At 40.3% G+C, this 22,637-nt stretch overlaps 2 protein-coding genes across 3 annotated transcripts in view; one reads left to right on the top strand and one right to left on the bottom strand.

Moving 5' to 3' along the window:
* Positions 1-10,426, bottom strand: part of DSG2 (desmoglein 2) — a 50,999-nt gene extending 40,573 nt beyond the window's left edge. The window contains 2 exon segments of the mRNA XM_047828391.1: positions 9,748-10,123; positions 10,125-10,426. Coding sequence (XP_047684347.1) covers positions 9,748-10,123; positions 10,125-10,375 — 627 coding nt within the window. The 5' untranslated portion in view covers positions 10,376-10,426.
* DSC1 (desmocollin 1) overlaps positions 10,352-22,637 on the top strand; it is a 357,277-nt gene continuing 344,991 nt past the window's right edge. Inside the window, exons 1-2 of one of the 2 annotated variants that reach the window (XM_047828394.1) lie at positions 10,352-10,446; positions 18,307-18,401. In XM_047828394.1, the coding sequence (XP_047684350.1) occupies positions 18,342-18,401 (60 nt within the window). In that variant the 5' untranslated portion in view covers positions 10,352-10,446; positions 18,307-18,341. The remainder of the gene's footprint in view (positions 10,447-18,306; positions 18,402-22,637) is intronic. The other variant, XM_047828396.1, reaches the window with a different exon arrangement.

Raw genomic sequence — 22,637 nt, 5'->3', positions numbered from 1 at the left:
AGACTCACCAACCGTGAGATCATAACCTGAGCTGAAGTCAAGAGCCTGATGCTTAATCGACTGAACCACCCAGATGCCCCAACTCTTGGGTTTTTAAAGACTACTACTGTGTCCCAGACAATTAGCTAGTGTATAGACAAATGACATTTAGATTCTGCTCTGAAACTCACAGTGTAGTAGGAGAGATAAAGAATATACAAATAACTATAACATAGGGTAGAAAAAGTTAATTGTGCAAATGACAGTTGCAAAAACAGTTCTGGGGAAATGTAGAAACCACTTTCTGCTAGGGGAATCAGGAGAGGTTTAGGGAAGGAGGTGGCAGTGGGCTTGGCCTTGAGAGGGAGCAGAATCTGTGCAGATTGCAGGAGGATGGAAACGATCCATTCAAAGGCAGCATGTGCCACTACATGGAGATGGAGGGCAAAGAACAAGAAGTTTGGCAGTTTGGCACCTAGACTGTGTTACAGTGGTACATAGAAAATAAGGACAAAAAGTTGTGCTAAAATTCTTCACTGATCTTATAAGTGGGAGTCATTGACAAGTTCTGATTAGGGATACTCTAACACTAGAGCTCCAGAGGTTTTCTGGCAGTACTGTGGAAGATGAAAGGCAGGTGACACTTTGAACATTAGAGTAATAAGCCAGAGGAGATAAAATGAGGAACAGCACAGAGGAATGGCACAAGGATGGATGGGTGAAGGCAAGTATTTATTTATTTTTAATGTTTATTTATTTATTTTTGAGAAAGAGAGAGACAGCATGAGCAGGGGAGGGGCAGAGAGAGAGGGAGACAGAATCCGAAGCAGGCTCCAGGCTCTGAGCTGTCAACACAGAGCCTGATGTGGGGCTCGAACTCACAAACCATGAGGTCATGACCTGAGTCAAAGTTGGACACTCAACCGACTGAGCCAACCAGGTGCCCCAAGAGAAGGCAGGTCTTCATTAGGACAGAGCTAATCCTTGACAATGCTTCATACATGGAGGATACGGGAAGGGGTGAGAGGATCCTGAAAATCTGAATGGCTAGAAGGATGCAATTCTCAGAGCGCAGATTGTAAACCTGTTAAGCTTAGATCTTGGGGAAACCTTTTGAGTAGGGAGGAAAGATACTAGACAAAAAAGTAGGGCACTGCATGGGACGCAGTGGGTCAGTTGATGTGTGTGTGTGTGTGTGTGTGTGTGTGTGTGTGTGTGTGTATCACATCCATTTATCGATGGGACATTTAGGCAAATTCCATGTGTTGCCTTGCAATGAACATATGGGCACATATGTATTTTTCAGTTAGTGTTTTCATTTTCTTCGGAGAAATACCTAGAAGAGGAATTGTTGGGTCATACGGTAATTCTATTTTTAATTTTTTGAGGAACCTCCATACTATTTTCTATAGTGGCTGTACCAATTTACATGATCAGTCTTGGATGACTGTATATTTCCAGGAATTTAACCATTTCTTCTTTGCTGCCAATTTGTTGGTATGTAAATTGTTCATAGCAGTCTCATGATCATTTGTATTTCTGTGGTATTGGTTTTAACTTCTCATTTCTGACTTTATTTATTTGGGATCTGATACTTTTCTTGATCAATTTTATCTTTTAAAGGTTTATCAATTTTATCTTTTAAAAAACCAGCTCGTAGTTTCTTTTCTATTTAAGATGTTTCTGCTCTGATCTTTATTACTTCCTTCCTTCTACTAACTTCAGGCTTTATTCTTTTTCTAGTTCCTTCAGGTGAAAGGTTAAATTAATTAATTAAATTTGAAATTTCTCTTGTTTCTTGAGATGGGCTTGTATTATTATAAGATTCCCTCTTAAAGCTGCTTTTGCTATATCCCATAGACTTTTGGAACATTGTGTTTTCATTTTTGTTTCTCTCAAAGTACTTTTTAATTTTTTCTTTCTTTCTTTCTTTCTCTCTCTCTCTCTTTTTTTTTTTTTTTTTTTTTAACAGAGAGAGAGTGCACGGGCAGGGGAAAGGGGCAAAGGGAGAGAGAGAATCCCAAGCAGGTTCCATGATCAGTGTGGAGCCCGATGCAGGGCTTGATCCCATGACCTGCGATCATGACCTAAGCTAACATCAAGAGTCAGCTACTCAACTGACAGAGCCGTCCAGGCACCCCTTTCCTCTTTGATTTCTTCATTGGCCCAATAGATGTTTAGTAACATGTTTGAATCTTTATGTGTTTGTGTTTTTTCCAGATTTCTTCTTGCAGTTGATTTCTAGTTTCATACCATTGGGTCAGAAAAAATGCTTAATATGATTTCAATCTTAAATTTATTGAGATTTGTTTTGTGGCCTAACATGTGATCTATCCTGGAGAATGTTCCACGTGCACTGGAGAAGAATGTGTATTCTTCTGTTTTTGGATGAAAACATTCTGTAATAATCTATTAAGTCCATCTGGTCTATTGTGTCATTCAAGGTCAATGTTTCCTTCTTAATTTTGGTTCTAGATGATCTATCCATTGATGTAAGTGAGGTGTTAAAGTCCTTTACTGTTACTGTATTACCACCAATTTCTCCCTCTGTGTCTGTCAATATTTGCTTTATGTATTTAGGTGCTCCTGTGTTGGATGCATAAGTATTTACAAGTGGTGTATCTTTGTGTTGAATTGACCCCTTTATCATTATGTGATCCCCTTCTTTATCTCTTGTTACAGCCTTTGTTTTGAAGTCTATTTTGTCTAAGTATTGCTACCCCCAGATTGCTTTCTGTTTCCATGTATATGGAATGTTTTTCTACATCTTCCCTTTCAGTCTGTGTATGTATTTAGGTATGAAGTGAGTTTCTTGTAGGCAGCATATAGATGGGTCTTGATGTTTTTTACCCATTTAGCCACTCTGTGTCTTTGGATTGGAGCAGATAGTCCATTTACATTTAAATTAATTATTGATAGGTATGTATTTATTGCCATTTTGTTCATTGTTTTCTGGTTGTTTCTGTAGTTCTCTGTTCTTTTCTTCTTCTCTTATGATTTGTGACTTTCTTTGGTGCTGTTTGGAATCCTTTCACTTTATTTGTGTATCTATTATAGGTTTTTGGCTGTGGTTACTATGAGGTTCATATATAACAACCTATGTACATAACCATCTATTTTAAGTTGGTGGTCACTTAAGTTTGAATGCTTTCTAAAAGGACTACATTTCTGCCCCCCACCTCATGTTTTATGTTTTTGATGTGATATTTATATGTCTTATTATTTTGTGCATTCCTTAACTTATCATTGTAGATATGCAACCATATCTACTACTGTTGTCCTCTTCTACTTACCTTGTTGCTGTCCCCTGCTGTGGAGGGACCCAATTTCTAGGTCCCCTTCACAGGGAATTATTCCATATATAGTTGTGGATTTATTGTGTCTGTGGGAAGAGGTGAGATCAGGATTTTTCTACATTGCCATCTGAACCCTCCTCCTAATTTTATTCTATTTTTTTAGTTTGCATTGTGGGGAACTTGAAAGAGTAATGGGATGGAGGTACTTTAGAAGAGCGGATATCTGAACTCTCTTCTTATCTCATTTCCACCCAAATTTGCCCTCTCATTCTCCATTCAGCCAGGCAGCACCTGCTTAGCTGATGAAAATAATTGTCATGCAGGTGTGATTCTGATGTGAGCCATAGACGTGTTTGGCACAGAGTAGATGCTCAGTAATATTTGCTGAATGAATGAATGTATCAAGTTTCAATTAACCAGAGATATTTGCATTTTCTTGTTTTTTTTTTTTCTTTTATTTTAGAGAGAGAGAGAGTGCTAGTGGGGGAGAGGGGCAGAGGGAAAGAGAAAGAATTCCAAGCAGGCTCCATGCTTAGCATGGAGGCAGATACAGGGCTAGATCCCACAAACCAGGGATCATGACCTGAGCCAAAATCAAGAGTTGGACACTCAAGTGACTGAGCAACCCAGTTGTCCTGATATTTGCATTTTCAAAAGAGAACAGAGATGAGATGAATCCCTAAATAGAATCTCTCACTATTTGTCTATCACCATTTCTCAGTGGGAGTGCTATAGGTATTCATGAGTAGCTAAATTCTTCTTGAAGGTTCTGAAGAATGCTGGAGGCTTAGCATCCCTGGATTGGAAGTATTAACTACCAGTAGCATCTTGGGCCTTAGGACAACCAAAATGCCCCTTTCAAATCTTAGTCCCCCAATATTTCCTTGAGAACACTTGCTCCTAAAACAATCCTCCTACTGGGCTGCACCCTCCCTCCATTGTACTGTATGGGCTTTTCTGCCTGTCTTTGGTTACAACATCCTAAATTTTGGAAAAATCTCTTTTGAAAAAAAAAAAATGAGGCAAAATTGTTCCCAATTGGTCAACAACTCTCTTCTTTCTTGACCCTTTCCTGACCGACTCAACCAAAATTCATCTTTTTAATTTCTTAATAATTTGAACACCTCCCTAAAAATGCTTACTTGTTAATTAGTCTTTTGTGGCTTCCCTTGGTATCAGGAAGGCTGCACTCATCTTTCTGTATGTTGTTTTGCCTTACATTCCAGCTACAATGAACTCTTTCATTTCTTCTAAGCACGTGCCCTTGTCTTCAGGCCTTTGCAAATGCTCTTTTCTCTACCTGGAACATTCTTCTCCCTTCTTCTCTTCAGATTTCATTAATTTATAATTATTCTCAGATCTTGGCTGGGATGGTCAGTGCTGGAGCTCCTCCTGTAAGCTCCATAGTAGTGTCTATTCTTTTTATCATTGCTCTTCTGACTATAACCCAATTGGAAATTAGCCATTTACTTATTTACTAGACCATAAACACCATGATGACAGAACATGTCTGGTTTTTTCATGATCTCCCAATGTCAGGTATGTTGTTTAAAATTGAGCAAGGTGTCACTAAACACCTTGGTTAGTTTCTACATAGTTTCTTTTCTTGTGAGTATTACCATATTACCATTTGACTATGGTATAAATACTGGTGTTCTAGATTCCTTGGCTCTAATCCCTAAGCTTTGCATATAATAAAAATCTTAATAATTTTTAATAATTTGAAATAAACAAAAATAGTACAATGTCATATGTGGTATACATTTGATACTTTAAGATAAATTAACTGAGAAAACAGTCTCTCATCATATATATTTGAAAAATGTTATTCAACTATTAAAATTTGTGGCACTTTGAAAAACAGGGGAAAAAAAGCTGTGACTAAGACATGCTCAAATTGATCTAAAGCTCATTTATGATTTCAATTAAGGCTTCTGATTTTTACTACAATTTGGCAGTTTAAAAATACCAATTGCTGTTCAATGTATAATTTTTTCCATATAAATATGGGCATGCTTCATCCATGAATAAACTATTTTGCAAAATTGAGAGCAGTAATTCTTACTCTTCTATATGTCTGATAATTAGATTAACTGGAAAGTTTCTATCAATACATATTTCTGGACCTCAGCCTTAGGGATTTTAATTTAGTTCATCAGGTCTGTCTAATGATTGGGAAGAATTTAGCCCAAATGAATGCTCATACTTTTTTTTTAATCATAATTCCCTCTAAGTTCAGTATTAAAGAATTTTCTGTTAAGAGCTGACATTTTGCCATAACTTTTTAATTTTTAGAAACAAAAACAAATGTGAAATCATGTTTCTAAAATCCCTGGATGTAACTGATTACTCTTACAGGCTTCAATACATATCATCTAAATTATACTTGAATTTACTCTAAATTCTGTTATCCAGTCGTATATTAAAACATTAAGCATAATGGCAATTTTTATAATTTATAGTTGAACTTACTTGTTATGTATTGAACTATATATCTCTTAAAAGAACATATGGTGAAGTCCTAACCCCTAATATCTCAGAATGTGACCTTATTTGGAACAGGGTCTTTGCAGATTTAACCCAGCTGAGGTCACTAGCATGAGCCCTAATCCAACACGATCAGTGTATTTATAAAAAGGGGAAATTTGGACGTAGACTCAGATGTGTGTAGAGTAAGATGATAGGAAAAGACATAGGAAGGATGTTAAGTGAAGATGGAGGATAGAAGTGATGTATCTAAGAGGGCAGGAAAGCTAGAGATTGTGGGCGAACTACCAAACACCAGGAAAAGACAAGGAAGGAAACCTACAGATTTAAGAGGGAATGTAGCCCTTGATTTCGGACTTGTAACATCTAGAACTGTGAGATAAATTTCTGCTGTTTGAAACCACCCAATTTTTGGTACTTTGTTATAGCAACCCTAACAAGCTAATACACCAGTAAATATAACTGTTCCTAACACAATTTGCAATAATGGAATCCTTAAAATGTTTGACTTTTAAAAACTAAGCTTACTTAGTCAAAGGCAAAATTGAGGCAGCCACTGGAAAATCTCTCCAAGTGCCCTCTTTAGCAGCCTGGTGAAGTCTATGGCCCTTTCTCCTAATACTATTTTTAAATTTACATAATTAAAAGCATTGGATTATGAATGAATCCCGTATATCGAAATAGTTGTCAAAATTTAAGAAACACCAATCTGTGGTACAGTGATATCATGCACTGCATTATCAACACATTAATAATTAGGTCTAAAAGAAAGTTTATTAGTGATGAGAATAAAGGGTACTTTCAGATAACTGTAGTATGATGTGACAATATTTGTGAATTCTATTGTGACAAAGACACAGGTACTGCTAATTATTATTATTTTTTTTGTAAACCAAAGGGATTATTAAAAAAATGTTTTTTAATGTTTATTTTTGAAAGAGAGAGAGACAGAGCATGAGCAGGGGAGGGCAGAGAGAGAGGGAGACCCAGAATCCGAAGCAAGCTCCAGACTCTAAGCTGTCAGCACAGAGCCTGATATGGGGCTCGAACTCAGAAGCCGTGAGATCATGACCTGAGCTGAAGTCGGACTCCCAACTGACTAAGCCACCCACACGTCCATGTACCACTAATTCTAAGGCAGTGTCTTTCTTACACTCATAATTTTAAAAAAATGCTAAATTCAGATAGAGATTAGTTAAAACAGATATGAAATTTATTCCCAGCCATGTCTAAGGACCCTGTGAATTCCACCTTTGGAGTATTTGGTAGTTGGTGGATCCCAGGTAAAAAAAACAAAAAACAAAACAAACAAACAACAAAAAAAAAAACCCTTGAAGAGGAGAGATTGGTTTTATTCATAAAATTATTTCTGCTTTCCATTTTGATAGAGTTGGCCTCAAATGACTATGTGATAGTTGTGTGGGTGCCACTCAGTATCACCCTTCTGATGTGTCTCCCTGAACTGCAGAGGAAAGCTAACGACCACGTGTCATAGGTTCCCTTGCAGCTGAAGTTCTAAACATGATTTAGGTTCAATCTCATTTACATGAGATCTGAAAGAAGGAGGTAGAAGCTATGTGTATTCTCTGCTTGCTGGCAAGCCGAGATATGGCTGTAGTTGGGTTTCTGCAGCCATCTTATTACCGCTCTAGTGTCTATCACTAGAGTAATGGGTGTCAAGAGGTAGGGTCCTGGTACATTTAGCTGGCATGCATCCTAGTAAATGTGGCACTGCTCTGGACTTGGCAGCAAAAGTAGCATCTAGATCTTGGCAATTTCCACACTGTGGGGGTGGCAGTGCTGGTTTCTGATCACAGGAAAGGTACCAGTTCCCTAAGTGGTTGGGTTTGGCTGTGTGGCTTTGAAGTCATTACTGACAACTCAAAATGAAGTCCCCTTCCTCAATCCTTCCTATACTTATGCAATCAACTTAATGCCTTGAAATAAATCCCTTCTTGCTTTAACTGGCTACAATGAATTGTTATCAGCACTGCAACTGAACTCTGACCCATACAGAATACAATTTATATTCCCTTCTATGAAAGACCCATTTCCTCAAGAACTCCTTGAGGAAGTTGGCAGATGATTGCTTTCCGTTCTACTAAAGAGGACACTTTCAATTTCAAACACCCTGGAGGGCAAAATGCGGAACTGTCCACTGCTCACTGACCAAAAAGAAACATACTCAAATTTATATCACAAAAAGTATAATAGAAAATACAAAGAATACCCCAAAATCTGTTCCAGTTCAGTTAATTACAATCCCTTTATAAAGAACTCAGCTATTGGCTAAGAGAGTAAAAATACTGGATTGCTAACATAGAAAATATGTGTAAATTATTACCTATTTCTCCATAAATGTACTTCAATTGGCCTGCCTGTTATACCATCTGAGGATAAAGGCAATTTCTTTTCCTACGTGAAAGGAATTTAATATTTAACCCTCAGAGTAAGCCAGGTGCTGTATTAGCTTGGTATTCTCCTTAGCCAGGAGGTATCACAATGAGGGTATTAGTTGCTCTATTATTCTGGAGGCCAAAAAGAAAATCCTAAATTATCGCAGAGAAGTTTTATTAACAAAATGAGCTTGAGCTGAAAATTACCTCAATGACTTCGACAATACACAATGGGTAAATAGAGTGAGAAAACAAAGTGGTGTGCCAGAGGTTTTAATTATCATATAATTCCAAGAGAGGGTTCACTGAAATCCCTAGATTGGATTAGTCATGTGTTTTTCCCTGTGACATACACACACACACACAAAACAGGAAAAAAATACCCATCAATATAATCAACTAGTATTAACAATATATAAATATATTAAAATAAAAATAAATATATATTTTCCCCCTCCCCCACTGCAATTCTGGCATAGAGAGAAGGTAATCTTTTGGAAATTAGAACTTTTAATATAATGAATGAGCTTGTGTGGTTTATAAAAATTGTTAACCATTATATAAGAAAACTGAGTATGATTTTGTATCTCATCTCTCTGAACATATATTTTAAGTCTTAGGAAGATGAACCCACACTTAGGAGAACTGTCACTTTATCAAATCTCATTTAGCAAAACCCCCTAAGCCAGGCACATTTGTTAATCATGTGCAATTCCTTTAACAAACAGAAAACAAATACATTTAAAATCCAATCTGAGCACAGAAACCAAGCATAAGAAACAGAGCTCTAGAGACCGAACAGCATTTTCCAGTGGTTCAAGACCTTTTCTCTCCTAACTTCCAAAAAGTCAGTTGAACTGTGGCCCTGCACTTCGATTTTCTATCACATTTTAAAAAGGAAAAAAAAAAAATCTTACCATTACATATGTTTCTTGTCTTTAACACCAGGACATTGCTTTAAAACACCAACTTTGTGAACTTGATGTTAAACCTGTGTGTGGGTGATTTTAACGGTACCGTGGCTTTACCAAACAAAAATTAAATTGTAAAATGCGGTTTTTGAAAACCCTATTTGTAGCCCTTCGCTGCCGTCTAAGAATACAGGTGTTTCCCCGGTGTGGCCGCTTCACTGAGGCGGATGCGAGGCGGCAGCCCCGGGGACCGGGGAGAACTTCGCGAACCTCCTGGAAGGAGGCCCGGCTCCGGCCTCCATGTTGCCCGTCGGAGGGAGAAGACTGCAAACAAAGCCCCGATCTCCAGGAAAGCCGCTCCCGCCTCCTGGCCCGCTACACCCACAGATCACAGCCCGGGAAGGCGCTGGGGCCGGAGCGTGGCGGCCGGTGGAGCAGAACTTCAGACAGGTCCGCACACGAACGCGGAGTCGCGGTCGGTTTTCCCGAAGCCTCGAGGTCCGAGCTCGCCGCAGCTTGCCCGGCCCTTTGCCACCCTCCGGACACAAAGAGGGAGCGCCGGGCTCCGGGCTCTGCCCAGGCGGAGGCGGGCAAGTTGCCCGCCCTCGCCCTCGCCCTCGCCCTCGCCCTCGCCCTCGCCCTCGCCCGGGGCTCCGCGTCCCCGCTACCCGCACTCACCAGAAGAAGCAGCGCGGCGCCCTCCGCGCTCCGCGCCATCGCACCCGCGCCGCCGCCGCGCCCTCGCCTGGGGCGGCTCGTCTCGCTCGGCGCCGCCGGCTCCCCCGCGTCCCCGCGGGCGCGACCCCGGCTCCGCCCCGGAGCCCCCGCTCCGACAGTCGTTCTCCGCGACCGCCGCGCCGCCCTGCCCCGGGGCGCGGTGCCAGGTGCGGCCGCCGTGAAAAAATGGAACCGGGAGCCCGCCGGAGTCGTGGGCGCTGAGGTGGGGATTCCTCGGAGGAGGGAGGCGCGCGGTGGACTCCCGCCCCTCGTCGCACACGCACCTGGGACCGTGACGTCCCTGGGCTGGGGACTTTGGGTGGCAGGCCCCGCCCCCCTCTCCTTCACGTCCCCTCCTCTCGGGAGAGTGGCCGGGACAACGGAGGCTCTGGGCCACCCGGCGGGACTCGGCCTGAGCAGCGTGAGCCGCTCGGCGCCAGCCCCAGGGCAAAGGTGGCTCTTCGGAGCGAGACCTGCCGGCCCCTGGCGAGCGCGCCCGGCCACCCGAGGCCGCCCAGGGGTCCAGAACTTTGTGAATGTGCGCGGGCCAGGAGCTCAGGTGGAGTGGAGAAGACAGTGTTGCGGACATCCGCGTCCCCACTGCAGCCGGGGTGCCTGCGGCCTGCCTTCTGGGAAAGGAGGTTCTGGAGCGGGATGTAGGTGGCTGGCTCTGTGAAGGCCTCTTGCCTCTCTCCCCAAGGCCTCTTCATTGCTTCCAGCAGGTTTGCAGCTTATCTGGGTAAAGGAGACACAGAAAAAAATCACAGATGATCTAAACGGACAGTTGACTCTGTTAACCAGAAGCGGCTAGGAGGAAACTCCAGGGGTTGTTAAGGAAAAGATGGACTCTTTGATATGATTTACAAAATCTCTTACACAAAGCATAACTAGAGGTCAGAATCCTTGCTCCCCTAGCGGTGTGACCTGGACAACTTCTCTGTGTCTTAGTTCCAGATCTGTTAGATGGGATTAGCAACACCCAGCACAAAGGGCTGTTGTGAAGATTAAATCGGAAAATGCATGTGAAGCCTTCTACGGTGTTTATAGTACATCGGGTTCAATAAATGTAGTTGTTAGAACTCTAATTATTATTGCAGGTATAAATGTGAAGTTGAACTCTTCTTGAAAAACGGAGGCACTAGAATCAGCACCAGGTTAGGAAGCCTCTACCAAACGTGAACTATTGATGTTGGAGTAGTGGAAGTGCCTAGGAAAGTATAAAGTGTTGACATCCTACTAGAAAGAGAAGTTTGGCATTCACTGTGAACAAAATAGTAGAGTTCCTTCTGTAGTCAAAAGTGCCCTCTTTCTTGTCCCTTTCCCAGTTTTTTATACCCCTCTCTCCCTAGCTCTGATCTTGCCAGTTTTTCACATCCAGTAAGTTGGCATCTTCTCTTTAGTCCCTTTCTTCCCTAGCTGCCAAGCACCCCTCCCTCTTGGAGTGGAGAGAAACCACGTTCTCCTCTATTTGTTTAGGGCTTAACTGCTGAGTGACTTTTCTCATATTATTACTTAAGTGTTAGTGATTAAGTTAGTTGAGGACTAAGTATATAGGAAGAGTGTCTGCTTAGTTTCCACTCTGTTTCCAGTGCCTAGAACAGTGCTGAGTACCAGGGAGGCTCTTAAGCATTGGATGCATAGTTGAGTCAGGAGAGAAGTATGTCTCCTACTTGTAGCACCTTGGTGATAATTCCCATTCCCCATCACTCTGGGAAATCTAAATAAATAAGGCAGGCTTTACCAAAACACTTTCACAGATCATCCTTGAAGACTATATATCAATCCTACCTAAAATTAGTACTCTTGTACCTGAGTCCTATAGGCAAGTATTTATGCCTCATTATCAAGGGTTTGTTTTCTGTTTAGTAATGATGATAATTGTAGCTTCCAGAATGAGAAATAGCTACCGCAAACTGTATTTCTGTTGGATTGTTCGGTCTCTCCCCGAGGCTGACAAAGTCAGTTTCAGAATTGTATTCTTCTAGAAGACATTTATTTCAAGGCTTTGAGAGAGTGTCAACACATACACTATCCAGTGCCATAGTATGTCGTTCTCGAATTAGCTCCCCTTTAAAAGTTCTGAAATTTATGACTCGGTGACTTGAGGGAACTTGTTTCAAGTCAGATGAAACACTTCTCTAGCTCTTGACTTCTTTTTCCTGGCATGATAGTAAATCTATTTCATAAATCTCTGTACACAGGAAAAAATACCATTACTAACAAAGCTCTTGGTTGCTTTATAATAAATTGAGTGTTAACAAGATGTCAATGACTTAACTTATGGGGTTTTTATTTTCCCCTAAATTAGTTGAACATTAAATGTATTTTTCTTAAAACATGTACTTATAATGCATCAGTTCAAATTATACTTTGTGCAAATAATTAGCTCTTATATCTAGATATATTCAAAATATCTACCTGAGTTGTTTTTCCCAGAATACTTTGCTTCACACATACACACAGAGAAGAATAAGCTTTAAGTGATTAGTTTCTTAGAATCATCTCTTAATATTATCTCAAACACAAACATTTTGTAAAAACAAAAATTAACATCTCATTTTCCTACTATCACCACCTCTTTACCCCCAACACATCCTCAGCATCAAAGAACACTTTATACATTGACAGTTCTTGGCAAATAGTTTGATAGATGACTGACCCTTTAAATCCATTAAAAATCCCAACGAGCATATGTATCAGAATTAATGTCAAAGAGATGAGAGCTAAATTGGGTGATTTCTGATTTCCAAATCATAATATGTGGCCGTTACAACATAGAAAATGGTCATTATGGTCAGGAGGCTTACTTATAGAGCGTCTATAGATAAAAGCTATGTAGATACAAGAAAAAATGTGAAATGCCTCTACCTAATGTGGAAAAGGCAGTAAAAGAAGGAATCTGTTTTCTGGCTTAGCTCCGCTCATTTATTCCTTCATTTATTCAACATTTAGTTTGTCCCTGTTCAACAAACATTTCATTTGCATTTTATTGGGAGTGCAAAGATAAATAAGTATTTCCTCATCCAAAGAAACAAAAATAGGTACTTAGGAAATAATGTAACTACAGAACTTATAAACTATTATAAATGCAGTGGTAGAACTATGTGCAGGGTATAAAGCAAACCTAGGGAAGAGAATCCCTAATTCTCACTGAGTGCCATGATATCAGAGAATGCTTTAGGTGGGGACTGTAGGGGTGATGTGCTGAGCAGATTCATAAAGGATGAATAATTGTGAAGGACACATTGACCCTGCCAGGACAGAGAAACTCAAACAGAGTTGAGTGCTTGTTGGTGGAGAGTCAAGGGCTTCAGATTTCTGTGAAGAAAGCATTATTTTACTCACATTAACACAAAAAGAAAGAAGTAAAAGCTTCTGTTTTTTTTTTCAGTGAAAATTGTACTGAGATAGTTACAGCAATATCCAATTAGAAAAGTCTAGCAAGTAGTTTGAAATGAGAAGGAAAACACAACTGCAGATAGATTTATGAGGCAGAAACAGTAACCTAATTTTCTTTCTTTCTCTATTTCTTACTGTCTGCCTACCTGTTAAATGCTTATGCCTTTTGAGTTTTTTTCCTTTGCTTCTGTTTTTCTTAATTGGTACTGTGATTCTGTAGGCACACTCCTTGTGCAAACCCATTACAGCTCTCTTTCCTAAGCTTCAAACATGGGAATATTATCATTTGGATATTTCGTGGGGACCTCAAAGTACCATAATAATTTTGTAGGGATGTCAAACTAACATACTGACAAAAAAAGATTTCTGCAATCCCTTTAATTCAAGCTTACAACTTCCTCATATGCCTCTCACATGCCTTGTCAATTGGCCACCCAAGCCAAGAACCCGAGAGTCAGTCTCAATTCTCCTTTTTCCATACTCTCCATCTCTAATTAGTTACCTTTCCCTTTATTCTCTGTGGTTCCATTTAGAATGATTCATACAACCTTTGTAGCAGCAATCACATTGTGGCTAATGGTGATTTCATCTGTGTCTGCTACTCCACCCATTTTGCTTTCTCAAGGTTGTTAGTACTTAGAAAGCAGAGCCCATATCATATTCATAGTGGGGCCAGCCTCTTGTATCCAGCAAATATTTGATTTGTTGAACTAAGCTCATGTGCTGGAAGGAACTAATGATAAATAAACAGTATTATAAGGGAAGGTGTTTGAAATATCTACTGTAGATGAATTAATGGTGGATCTAGTCAGAAAATGTTGGTCTGGGATTGTGTCTGTGTGTCGTGTACATGCATACACTGCAGGCACACACACATACGTGTTATTTTTGTGTATGTGTGTTTTCCCCAACCACACTGCAGCTCAAGAACAGGGGAAGGATAGCAGAGGGTGATGTGAGTTAGGGTTGCAGAGTGGCCTGGCTAATAGTTAAGAGGTGTGAGTGTCAGTATATACATGGAATTGAGTGTGGCAGGAGGGGAGGCACGGGGTGAATTTGGAGGAGCTCAGGGGCCAGTTGAGAAGACAGGGTATTACTTTCCGTATGGGGAAATGTGAGAGGATGGTCTTTCCCCTTAATCCTGGGGAAGGAGCCACGGTCATTTTCCAGAAAAGCCAAACCATGAGTGACATCACAGACACTAGAGAGTCAGGATGTTGAGATTTTCATGGACTTTCCAGTTTGAAGGATCACGAGCCACATCCACCTTGGGCAGTGAGAGAGGAGAACTGGCCTACTTGGGGTGGGGGCTGGCCTCTAATAACAGGGTGAAAAAAGCTTTATGGCCTTTCTGAGCAAGAACTTACAGAGTAATAATCAAAGTCTAGCAGCCTGCAAGCCCTGTGGTCTAGCTCAGAGGAGCCAGCATGTCTTAATGAACAGTCACCACACTGTGGGCAGCAGTAGTCAGCCCGAGAGTATAGCTGCAGACAACACCCTTATGAGCGAGAGAGGCCTGCGTGTGAGTCACAGTGCTAACTGAGCTTTTCCCCACAGGCTCCTCCTTGTGAGTCAATATAGGAGAACTGGCCGCTTGGCTGCAAAGCCCCTCAGCCAAATGGCTGAAGGAGATTGTTAACGTTGTTCACAGGGCAGAGGAGAATTAGTGGGGGATGCTACAATTGCAAAATAGTATTTGGCCTGGCAGAAAATCCCCCAAATTATCTCTACTTGGGTCTCAGTAGAGTACTGATGATATCTTAAGAGATTTTTTTTTTTTGAAATGAATCACACTAGTTTTAAAATGTGATAGGACTATAATAATGCTGGATGGCAGTGTGCACAAAACAGCAGCTCAAGTTGTCTAGGAAACCTCAGCAAGTCTTTGGTGTCCCATCAGATGCTCCTCCCTCCCACTGACTAATGTCTGAAATCCTTTAACTGGAGGGTCCCTCGACTGTTACAGGCGGAGTACTGGGAGGGTGGCATGTCAATCTCTTATCAGTCATTTACATCACAGCAGGTATCACAGGTTGCCCAGGCATGCTCCACCTCCAAGTCTTTTTTTTTTTTTTAATTTTTTTTTCAATGTTTATTTATTTTTGAGAGGCAGAGAGAGGCAGAGTGTGAGTAGGGAAGGAGCAGAGAGAGACAGGGAGACACAGAATTCAAAGCAGGCTCCAGGCTCTGAGCTGTCAGCACAGAGCCCAACGTAGGGCTCGAACCCACGAACTGTGAGATCATGACCTGGGCCGAAGTCGGACGCCCAACCGACTGAGCCACCCAGGCTCCTCCACCTCCAAGACTTTATACTCTCCGTTCCTTTTTTCTAGAAGGTTCTGTTCTAGACATGTATAAGGTTTACTCCCTCACTCTTCACTTTTTGCCCCCCTCAAATAATACCTTGTTGGTGAGGCCTTCTCTGAACATTCATTTACAAATCAAATAATTCTGCCCCTAGAGCTCCCCATACCCCTTCCCTGCTTCCTTTTTCTTCCTGGCACATCTCAGTCTAAAAGACTGTGCATTTATGTGTTATCTGTTGCCATTTACTAGAATGTAAACTTCATGAAGGTTTTCTCTGTGAACTGCTATGTATCCAGCACCTAGAACATTGCCTAAGCCTTTGTAGGTCTTCAGTAAATATTAGTTGAAAGTGTAAATGAATGACTAAGTGAAGATACTCAAGCTTATTTTGGAGGATAGGGTGTGTGCGCGTGTGTGTGTATGTGTGTGTGTGCATGTGTGCATGTGTGCCTTTAAAGTGAGAGTCAAGGGGGAAAGAACAAGAGACAATTATGTTCCTGGGAGGGTGTGAGTAAATGTCGCCAACTGAGGTGGGAAGCCTGCTTCACTGTGGACAAAATCCCTCTCCCTCACAATTTTGTCAAGGATGGGCCTTGCTAAGGCTGACTGCACAGCAGAAAGTGAAGAAGTTCAGAGACTAATGGAGAACATTTCTGTCTTCTTTAAGACTCCCTTCCTTGCAAGGGGGACAAAGTGCAAAACCATAAACAATATGGAAAATCTCCTTCCCTCTGGAGGTGAACAAAGGAAGCATTTATTAACAGGAGTGTGATGCTTGGGAATGTTGATTTTTATCTCTGTGTGACTACATTTTCTGAAAAAAATTTCAGAATAAGTTTCTGGCTTTGGTTTTACCCCAGGATTTGCCTGTGGGAATTCTTGGAAAGATAAGGGAAATAGCGGTGGCTGGGGAAGAGAGGAGAGTGGTTGTTAACTGCAACCCTGGGCTAGAATCCATCCCCAGCATGACAGGACTTGCAGGGCTTACCGCAGGCATGGGAGTGTTTACTGAGGGTGTCAGGTAGAAACCATCCCGATGACTCAATGTGACTAATGAGCCTAGGGAGATACAAAAAAAAGAAAAAAAGAAAAAAAGAAAAAAAAACCACCTCTCAGAAGACAGAAAGGAGTATTGGTTTCTTGGCAATTGTTTCATTCATTTGCACGTAGACAGGGATGTTCTTATGTGTATGAAAAACTTGAAACAGAAGAGATTCAGTAACTTTGGAGAGCAAACTTAGTAGTAAAACATTGGCTTTAAAGATCTTTTCCAAATAATCCAGAATGATAATTATAAATACTTTAGTAGAGAGGAGGAGAATCTCAAAAATAATGAACAATTTTGGAGCGCCTGAGTGGCTCAGTTGGTTAGGCGTCTGCCTCTTGGTTTCAGCTCAGGTCATGATCTCATGGTTTGTGAGTTCAAGTCCCAAGTCAGGTTCTGCACTGACATTGCGGAGCATGCTTGGGATTCTCTCTCTCTCCCTGTCTTTCTACTCCACCCCTACTCATGCTCGCTCTCTGTCTGTCTCTCGCAAAATAAATAAACTGTAAAAAAATTAGAATTGTTATTTTTTTTTGAGTTTATTTATTTTTGGGGCGCCTGGGTGGCTCAGTTGGTTAGGCGACTGACTTTGGCTCAGGTCATGATCTCACAGTTTGTGAGTTCGAGCCCCGCATCAGGCTCTGTGCTGACAGCTCAGAGCCTGGAGCCTACTTCAGATTGTGTCTCCCCTCTCTCTAACCCTCTCCTGCTCATGCTGTGTCTCTCTGTCTCTCAATAATAAATAAACGTTAAAAAAAATTTATTTTTGAGAGACAGAGAGAGTGCGAGCGGGTGATGGACAGAGAGAGAGGGAGACACAGGATCCGAAGCAGGCTCCAGGCTCTGAACTGTCAGCACTGACCCCGACACGGGGCTTGAACTCATGAACCGTGAGGTCATGACCTGAGCCAAAGTTGGACGCTTAACTGACTGAGCCACCCAGGCATCCCAACAATTTTGATTTTAAAGAAAAGGATTTGAGAAAATTAAATTACTCATTTTGATTTACTTTCAGAACTAATCTTGGTGGTGGTGGCTTTTTATTTCAGTACCATATCAGTCGATGTAGTACTTTGTTAATAATCAAGTTCCGTAATTTTTAAATGACTTGTTAAAATTATTAGAGCACATTTAAAGTTATTCAGTAACGATGTTACTTGCTTCCATTTTGACATCCACCTCAGGTGGAGAAAGAGGCTTGATTCCAGTTGGGAAGGCCAGCGCAGCCTCAAGGTGATCTTGTCCAGAGACGGATATGAGCTTCCAAATGCCGTCTGTCACACATGTCATGTGGAAGAACAATATCAGGAACCCCTAGGAGGACACATTTACATGAGCTGTGCTGATTTAAAGTTATAATGCTGTTATTCTTGAATCCCAAATTAGATATTATGAATGGCAGATTATTTCTGCATCGTTACTTTTGTGGCATAAGTAATTGAAAATCTGTTAACATGACCAATACTAATTTCATTAATTCAGTTACATTTATACACACCTAGGGAGTTGGAGAGTTGAAGCAATACCGATAAGAAAAGACATTCAAAATGTCTCCAGTGCCTGAGCATTTTAGGAAAATGTTTGTTTTTAAGCCTGTTTTGTTTGAACTGTACTTTTTTTTTTTTGCTTTTTGTTTTTGCTTTGGCAGTGGACCTAATTTGAATTTCATGATTTGAAATCATGTTCATTTGATTATCATGAACATTATTATAGACCTCTTGTTTGACTAGTTAATTGTCTGCTAATTTACTTGCCATCTTTTTTTTCAGGTGGACCTCTCAACTTTTACTGAAACAATATCTGAATGATGGCATACCTTTGGGGACAGTCACACCCATTTCATGCAGAATCAGCGACAGTAGAGGTAAGTCAGTCAACAAAGACTTCTTGTGACTAATTCTTCTAGGGGTATGAAAGAGGAGGAGAGTGTATTATCATACTTCTTTCTTGACTTTAGGATTAGAGTATTCATCTGAAGTAATCAGCAAATTTGATGACAACTCAACAAATTAAGCAGAGTAGTATTACAGGGAAGACTTACCAGTGAGCAAAGTAAAACCCAAGTGAAAGCTGATGTAAAGAATTGCTTTATGGGTCATAAAAGTGCCGTTGTGAGTTTCCATTGTGTGGCACTGTGGGAGAATGAGTCTACACTTCGCAATTTTCAATAATTGGGATTTTAAGTCTATAGAGTATGTTTTATTGTTCTTTTTATGTTGGATTTTCACTTCAGAAGTATGGATAAACCATCTAAAACAAAAAAAATGGAGGAAGATTATGGCTTCTAGGTTTTTAGGCATAACATGATGGCACTTCTATAGAACATTTTATTTACTTTTATTTCTTAGAGACCAGATACATTAAGTCAATTGCTCAAAATGTGAAACTTGATTCCTAGGTGTGCTCTGTGGTCCTAAATGGACAGATGCCAGATATATGATTTGAGGGACACTGGAAAGTGTCTCACCTCCTGATCTATAACCTAATGAAAATGGAATATCACTTTGTTTGCTTTCTAAGTCAACAGATATTCTATGTATTAAAGATATATACTCCAAGGAGGAATAACAAAATGATTCTGTGATTTATACTTCATCATGAATGAACTTATGAAACAATTTAAAAACTTATCAACTAGTTATGGTCATCTTTTTAAAGGAAGCAGGAGGTAGTGATTATCAAAACTTTAGGCATATCATGTTTTAGAAACATGTAAAGGGAAAGATAAATTTCATTTTCTTCCATTTTATGTTGGGTCAGCTAACTTTTGCAAACACAACTCTTTTTCACATGGCTAGCAACTTGGCACCATAACTCATATAGAAACTGAATGTAAAGTGTGGTCTCGTGTGTGCGTGCAGTAATTATTATTCTATTGATATTACCTACCATATGGATCCTGCTGGAGGTTGGATTAAGAACACTATTCCTGGGGTGCCTGGGTGGCTCAGTCGGTTACGTGTCTGACTTCAGCTTAGGTCATGATCTCACAGTTCGTGAGTTTGAGCCCTGTGTCGGGCTCCATGCTGACAGCTGAGCCTAGAGTCTGCTTCAGATTCTGTGTCTCCCAATCTCTCTCTCTGCCCCTCCCCCCACTCATGCTCTGTCTCTGTCTCTCTCTCTCTCAAAAATGAATAAATGTAAAAAAAAATATATTAAAAAAAAAGAACACTGTTCCTTTCATGTTAATTTTCAAGTGACTTCCCCCGCCCCAAAGCCACCTAGTTGCCCTATTATACTTGGTGGAAATGATGGAATTAGAACTCTTAGGGAAAAAGCCCTCCATTCTGCCCTTTTCCAAGGAAGCTCAATCATCTGGTGATTCTCATCATTTCAGCTACATGAGATAACAATTTGATGTGAATGAATTTGTTTCTCTTTGCTTGTGTGTTCCGAGGAATTTCCACTGTGGAGTAGCCTAGGCAGGACAAGCCTTGTGACTAAGGCAAAAGATTAGTGAAAAAGAATTATTACAGTGGCAGTTTGAAGTCTCAGAAAGAGAAATAACCTAGTCAATTCCCAACTCTATCTTTGAGAAACAAGTTACTTTTCAGCCTGTTTGAACATCTGTAAAACAAGGCTTTGGATCAGATGATATAGATGTTTTGAGTTTGTATGGTATCATTAGTTTGTACGTCAGTACTCCTAACTTTGAATTGAGTTCATTTTGAAGGTTTAAATTATAATAATAAAAATAATAAAAATAGTAATCTTCCTGAGCACTATGTCCTAAATGCATTCTTGTAACTTCTTTACAGAAACCTCATGATGTAGGGACTGTTATTTCCATAATAACAGCCCAGAGAGGTGCAAAGAGGTGAAGTGACTTGCCCAAGGAAGCAGTGAAGCTGGGATTTGAACTCAAGGAGTTGTCTCCAAAGCTTGAACTCTTTTTTAAAAATTTTTTTTAATGTTTATTTATTCTTGAGAGAGAGAGAGAGCGCGTGAGAGCGCGCACATGAGTGGAGGATGGACAGAGTGGGAGAGGGACACAGAATCTGAAGCAGGCTCCAGGCTCTGAGCTGTTGGCACAGAGCCCGACGTGGGGCTCAAACTCACTAGTTGTGAGATCATGACCTGAGCTGAAGTCGGACGCTTTTAACCAACTGAGCCACCCAGGCGCCCCTCCAAAGCTTAAACTCTTAGCCACTAACTTAAAACACACAATTAAAAAATAAACCAAATCAAAAAGTTTTCAAATTTATCTTTTGTTAATCATTCAACCTAATGCGCAGTTATTTTGGTTAATAGATGGAATGAAATTTTAGAACTTCCTCATAGGTCCTAGAATGGTAGCTTTGATTTTGTGCAAATTTTCGCAGGTTTTCTTTGCCCAACAACTCAGTGCTTCCTATCAAAATACCCAGCGACATGTCCTGACTTGTTCTTTCAGTGGAGACATCCTTTCCTAGCCAGGATTGGCAGAAGTAGCAATAGCATGCGTTGGCTTGTTCTGGAGGCTCTGGTGTGAAACTGAGCTGCATAGAGTAGAAGAAGAGCTTCTGTCATCTTGGCAGCATTTGTTGTTGGTTTGCCTCTTTGAAAGAATCTTCAGAGAGGAGCACAAAAGAGGATGTTGCAGGGTCCAAGAAAGTGTATGCAGGAAGAGTGGCAAGTTAGAAAATCCATTTATATTTCTACTGTAGCAGCCATAACATGTGAGGAAAAATTCATAGCAATTTATAACAGGTGAGAGGAAAAGGGAAGACGCAGAAAGAAATACTGTCAGAACTTATTAGATGTAAGTGTTTGTCACACACTGAAGATTTTTTTGTCATACAAGAAGTTGTACATAATTAATGTGTATAACTTGATGAGTTTGGAGCTAAGTATACACTCATGAAACCATCACCACAGTCTATGCCATAAACCTATTCATCAGCTCTCAAAGCTTTCTCCCTTTCTTTTATTATTATTTTTGTTGGTGACAAGAACATTTGGTATAAGCTTTACCCTGTTAGCAAAATTTTAAGTATACAATACAATATTGTTAACTATAGATTTTGTGCTGTACTGTAGATCTTTAGGACTTATTCATCTTGTATGAAAAAAACTGTACTCGTTGACTAATACCTCCATTTCCTATGACACATTTTTCTACTAATCTAAAGTTGTGGATATCAGCCCTGGATAAGAATAATTAAGAGTTTGGCCAAACAAGGTCTTCTCATTATGCCTTACCTCAAGAAAGTTAGGTGGAAAACCTAGGTGATTCTTTTCTTTTTAATAATAAATCTATTATTTATTTAATAATAAAGTCTGTATGCAGAAACTTTTATCTGCAAGACAAACCAAACATCAGTGTCTGGTCCATGGGTCTGATGATGGAAAGACACTCCTTCAGCTATGCCAAGCTATGTGCTTACTTGAGGGGTGTGTGTGTGTGTGTGGTGTGTGTGTGTGTGTGCGTGTGTGTGTGTGCGCGTGTGTGTGTGTGTGTGTGTGTGTGTGTGTGTGTGTGTGTGTGTTTTACCTCCAGGTTAGGACCATATAAATCTTATAAATGTTACTATCAACACTAGTCAGTTGGATATGGGAAGACATGACTGAAGTTAATCCTGTATTTTGTGTTTAAATACTCATTTTTGGCTTAGTAGCAATGACTTGTTGCAGGAGTGGAAACCTGTCATTATCCCTTTACATAAATACAAGATTACCTGATTCTGTGCTGCTTTCTAATTAAGAGAGTTCTTTGCAATCCTCTCTTGATTATGAAGGAATGTAAATACTTCCTTTGCCTTCTGAGGAAATGAGGACATACTTATTCTTTCAATGTCACTGTTTTGCTTATATTATCATAATTTGATGCTCTGTGTTTCCACATAGAATTTTCTGTTGGCTAATTTAATAATGAGAAATTTAGCACAAAGAAAACATCAGAGATGTTCCAAGGCATAAATTTTGAAATATGATGGTCTCACACACTTCATGGGAATGAAGGTAGAAATCGAGATAGTGTTGAGGAGTAAAAAAGTTGTAGTTGTTCAGATGTGTTGTTTTCCACAAATCATGGAAACAACTGAGGTGGAAGGATCCATTTAAAGTTATGATTTAAAAAAAATGAAACAAAATAAAGCAGAAATCAGGCTCTTAGATGCAG

The sequence above is a fragment of the Prionailurus viverrinus genome, chromosome D3 (genome assembly GCF_022837055.1).
Source record: "Prionailurus viverrinus isolate Anna chromosome D3, UM_Priviv_1.0, whole genome shotgun sequence".
Classification (NCBI taxonomy): Eukaryota; Metazoa; Chordata; class Mammalia; order Carnivora; family Felidae; genus Prionailurus; species Prionailurus viverrinus.
Note: the sequence above shows the minus strand (reverse complement) of the source record. Positions and strands in the feature narration are given on the sequence as shown.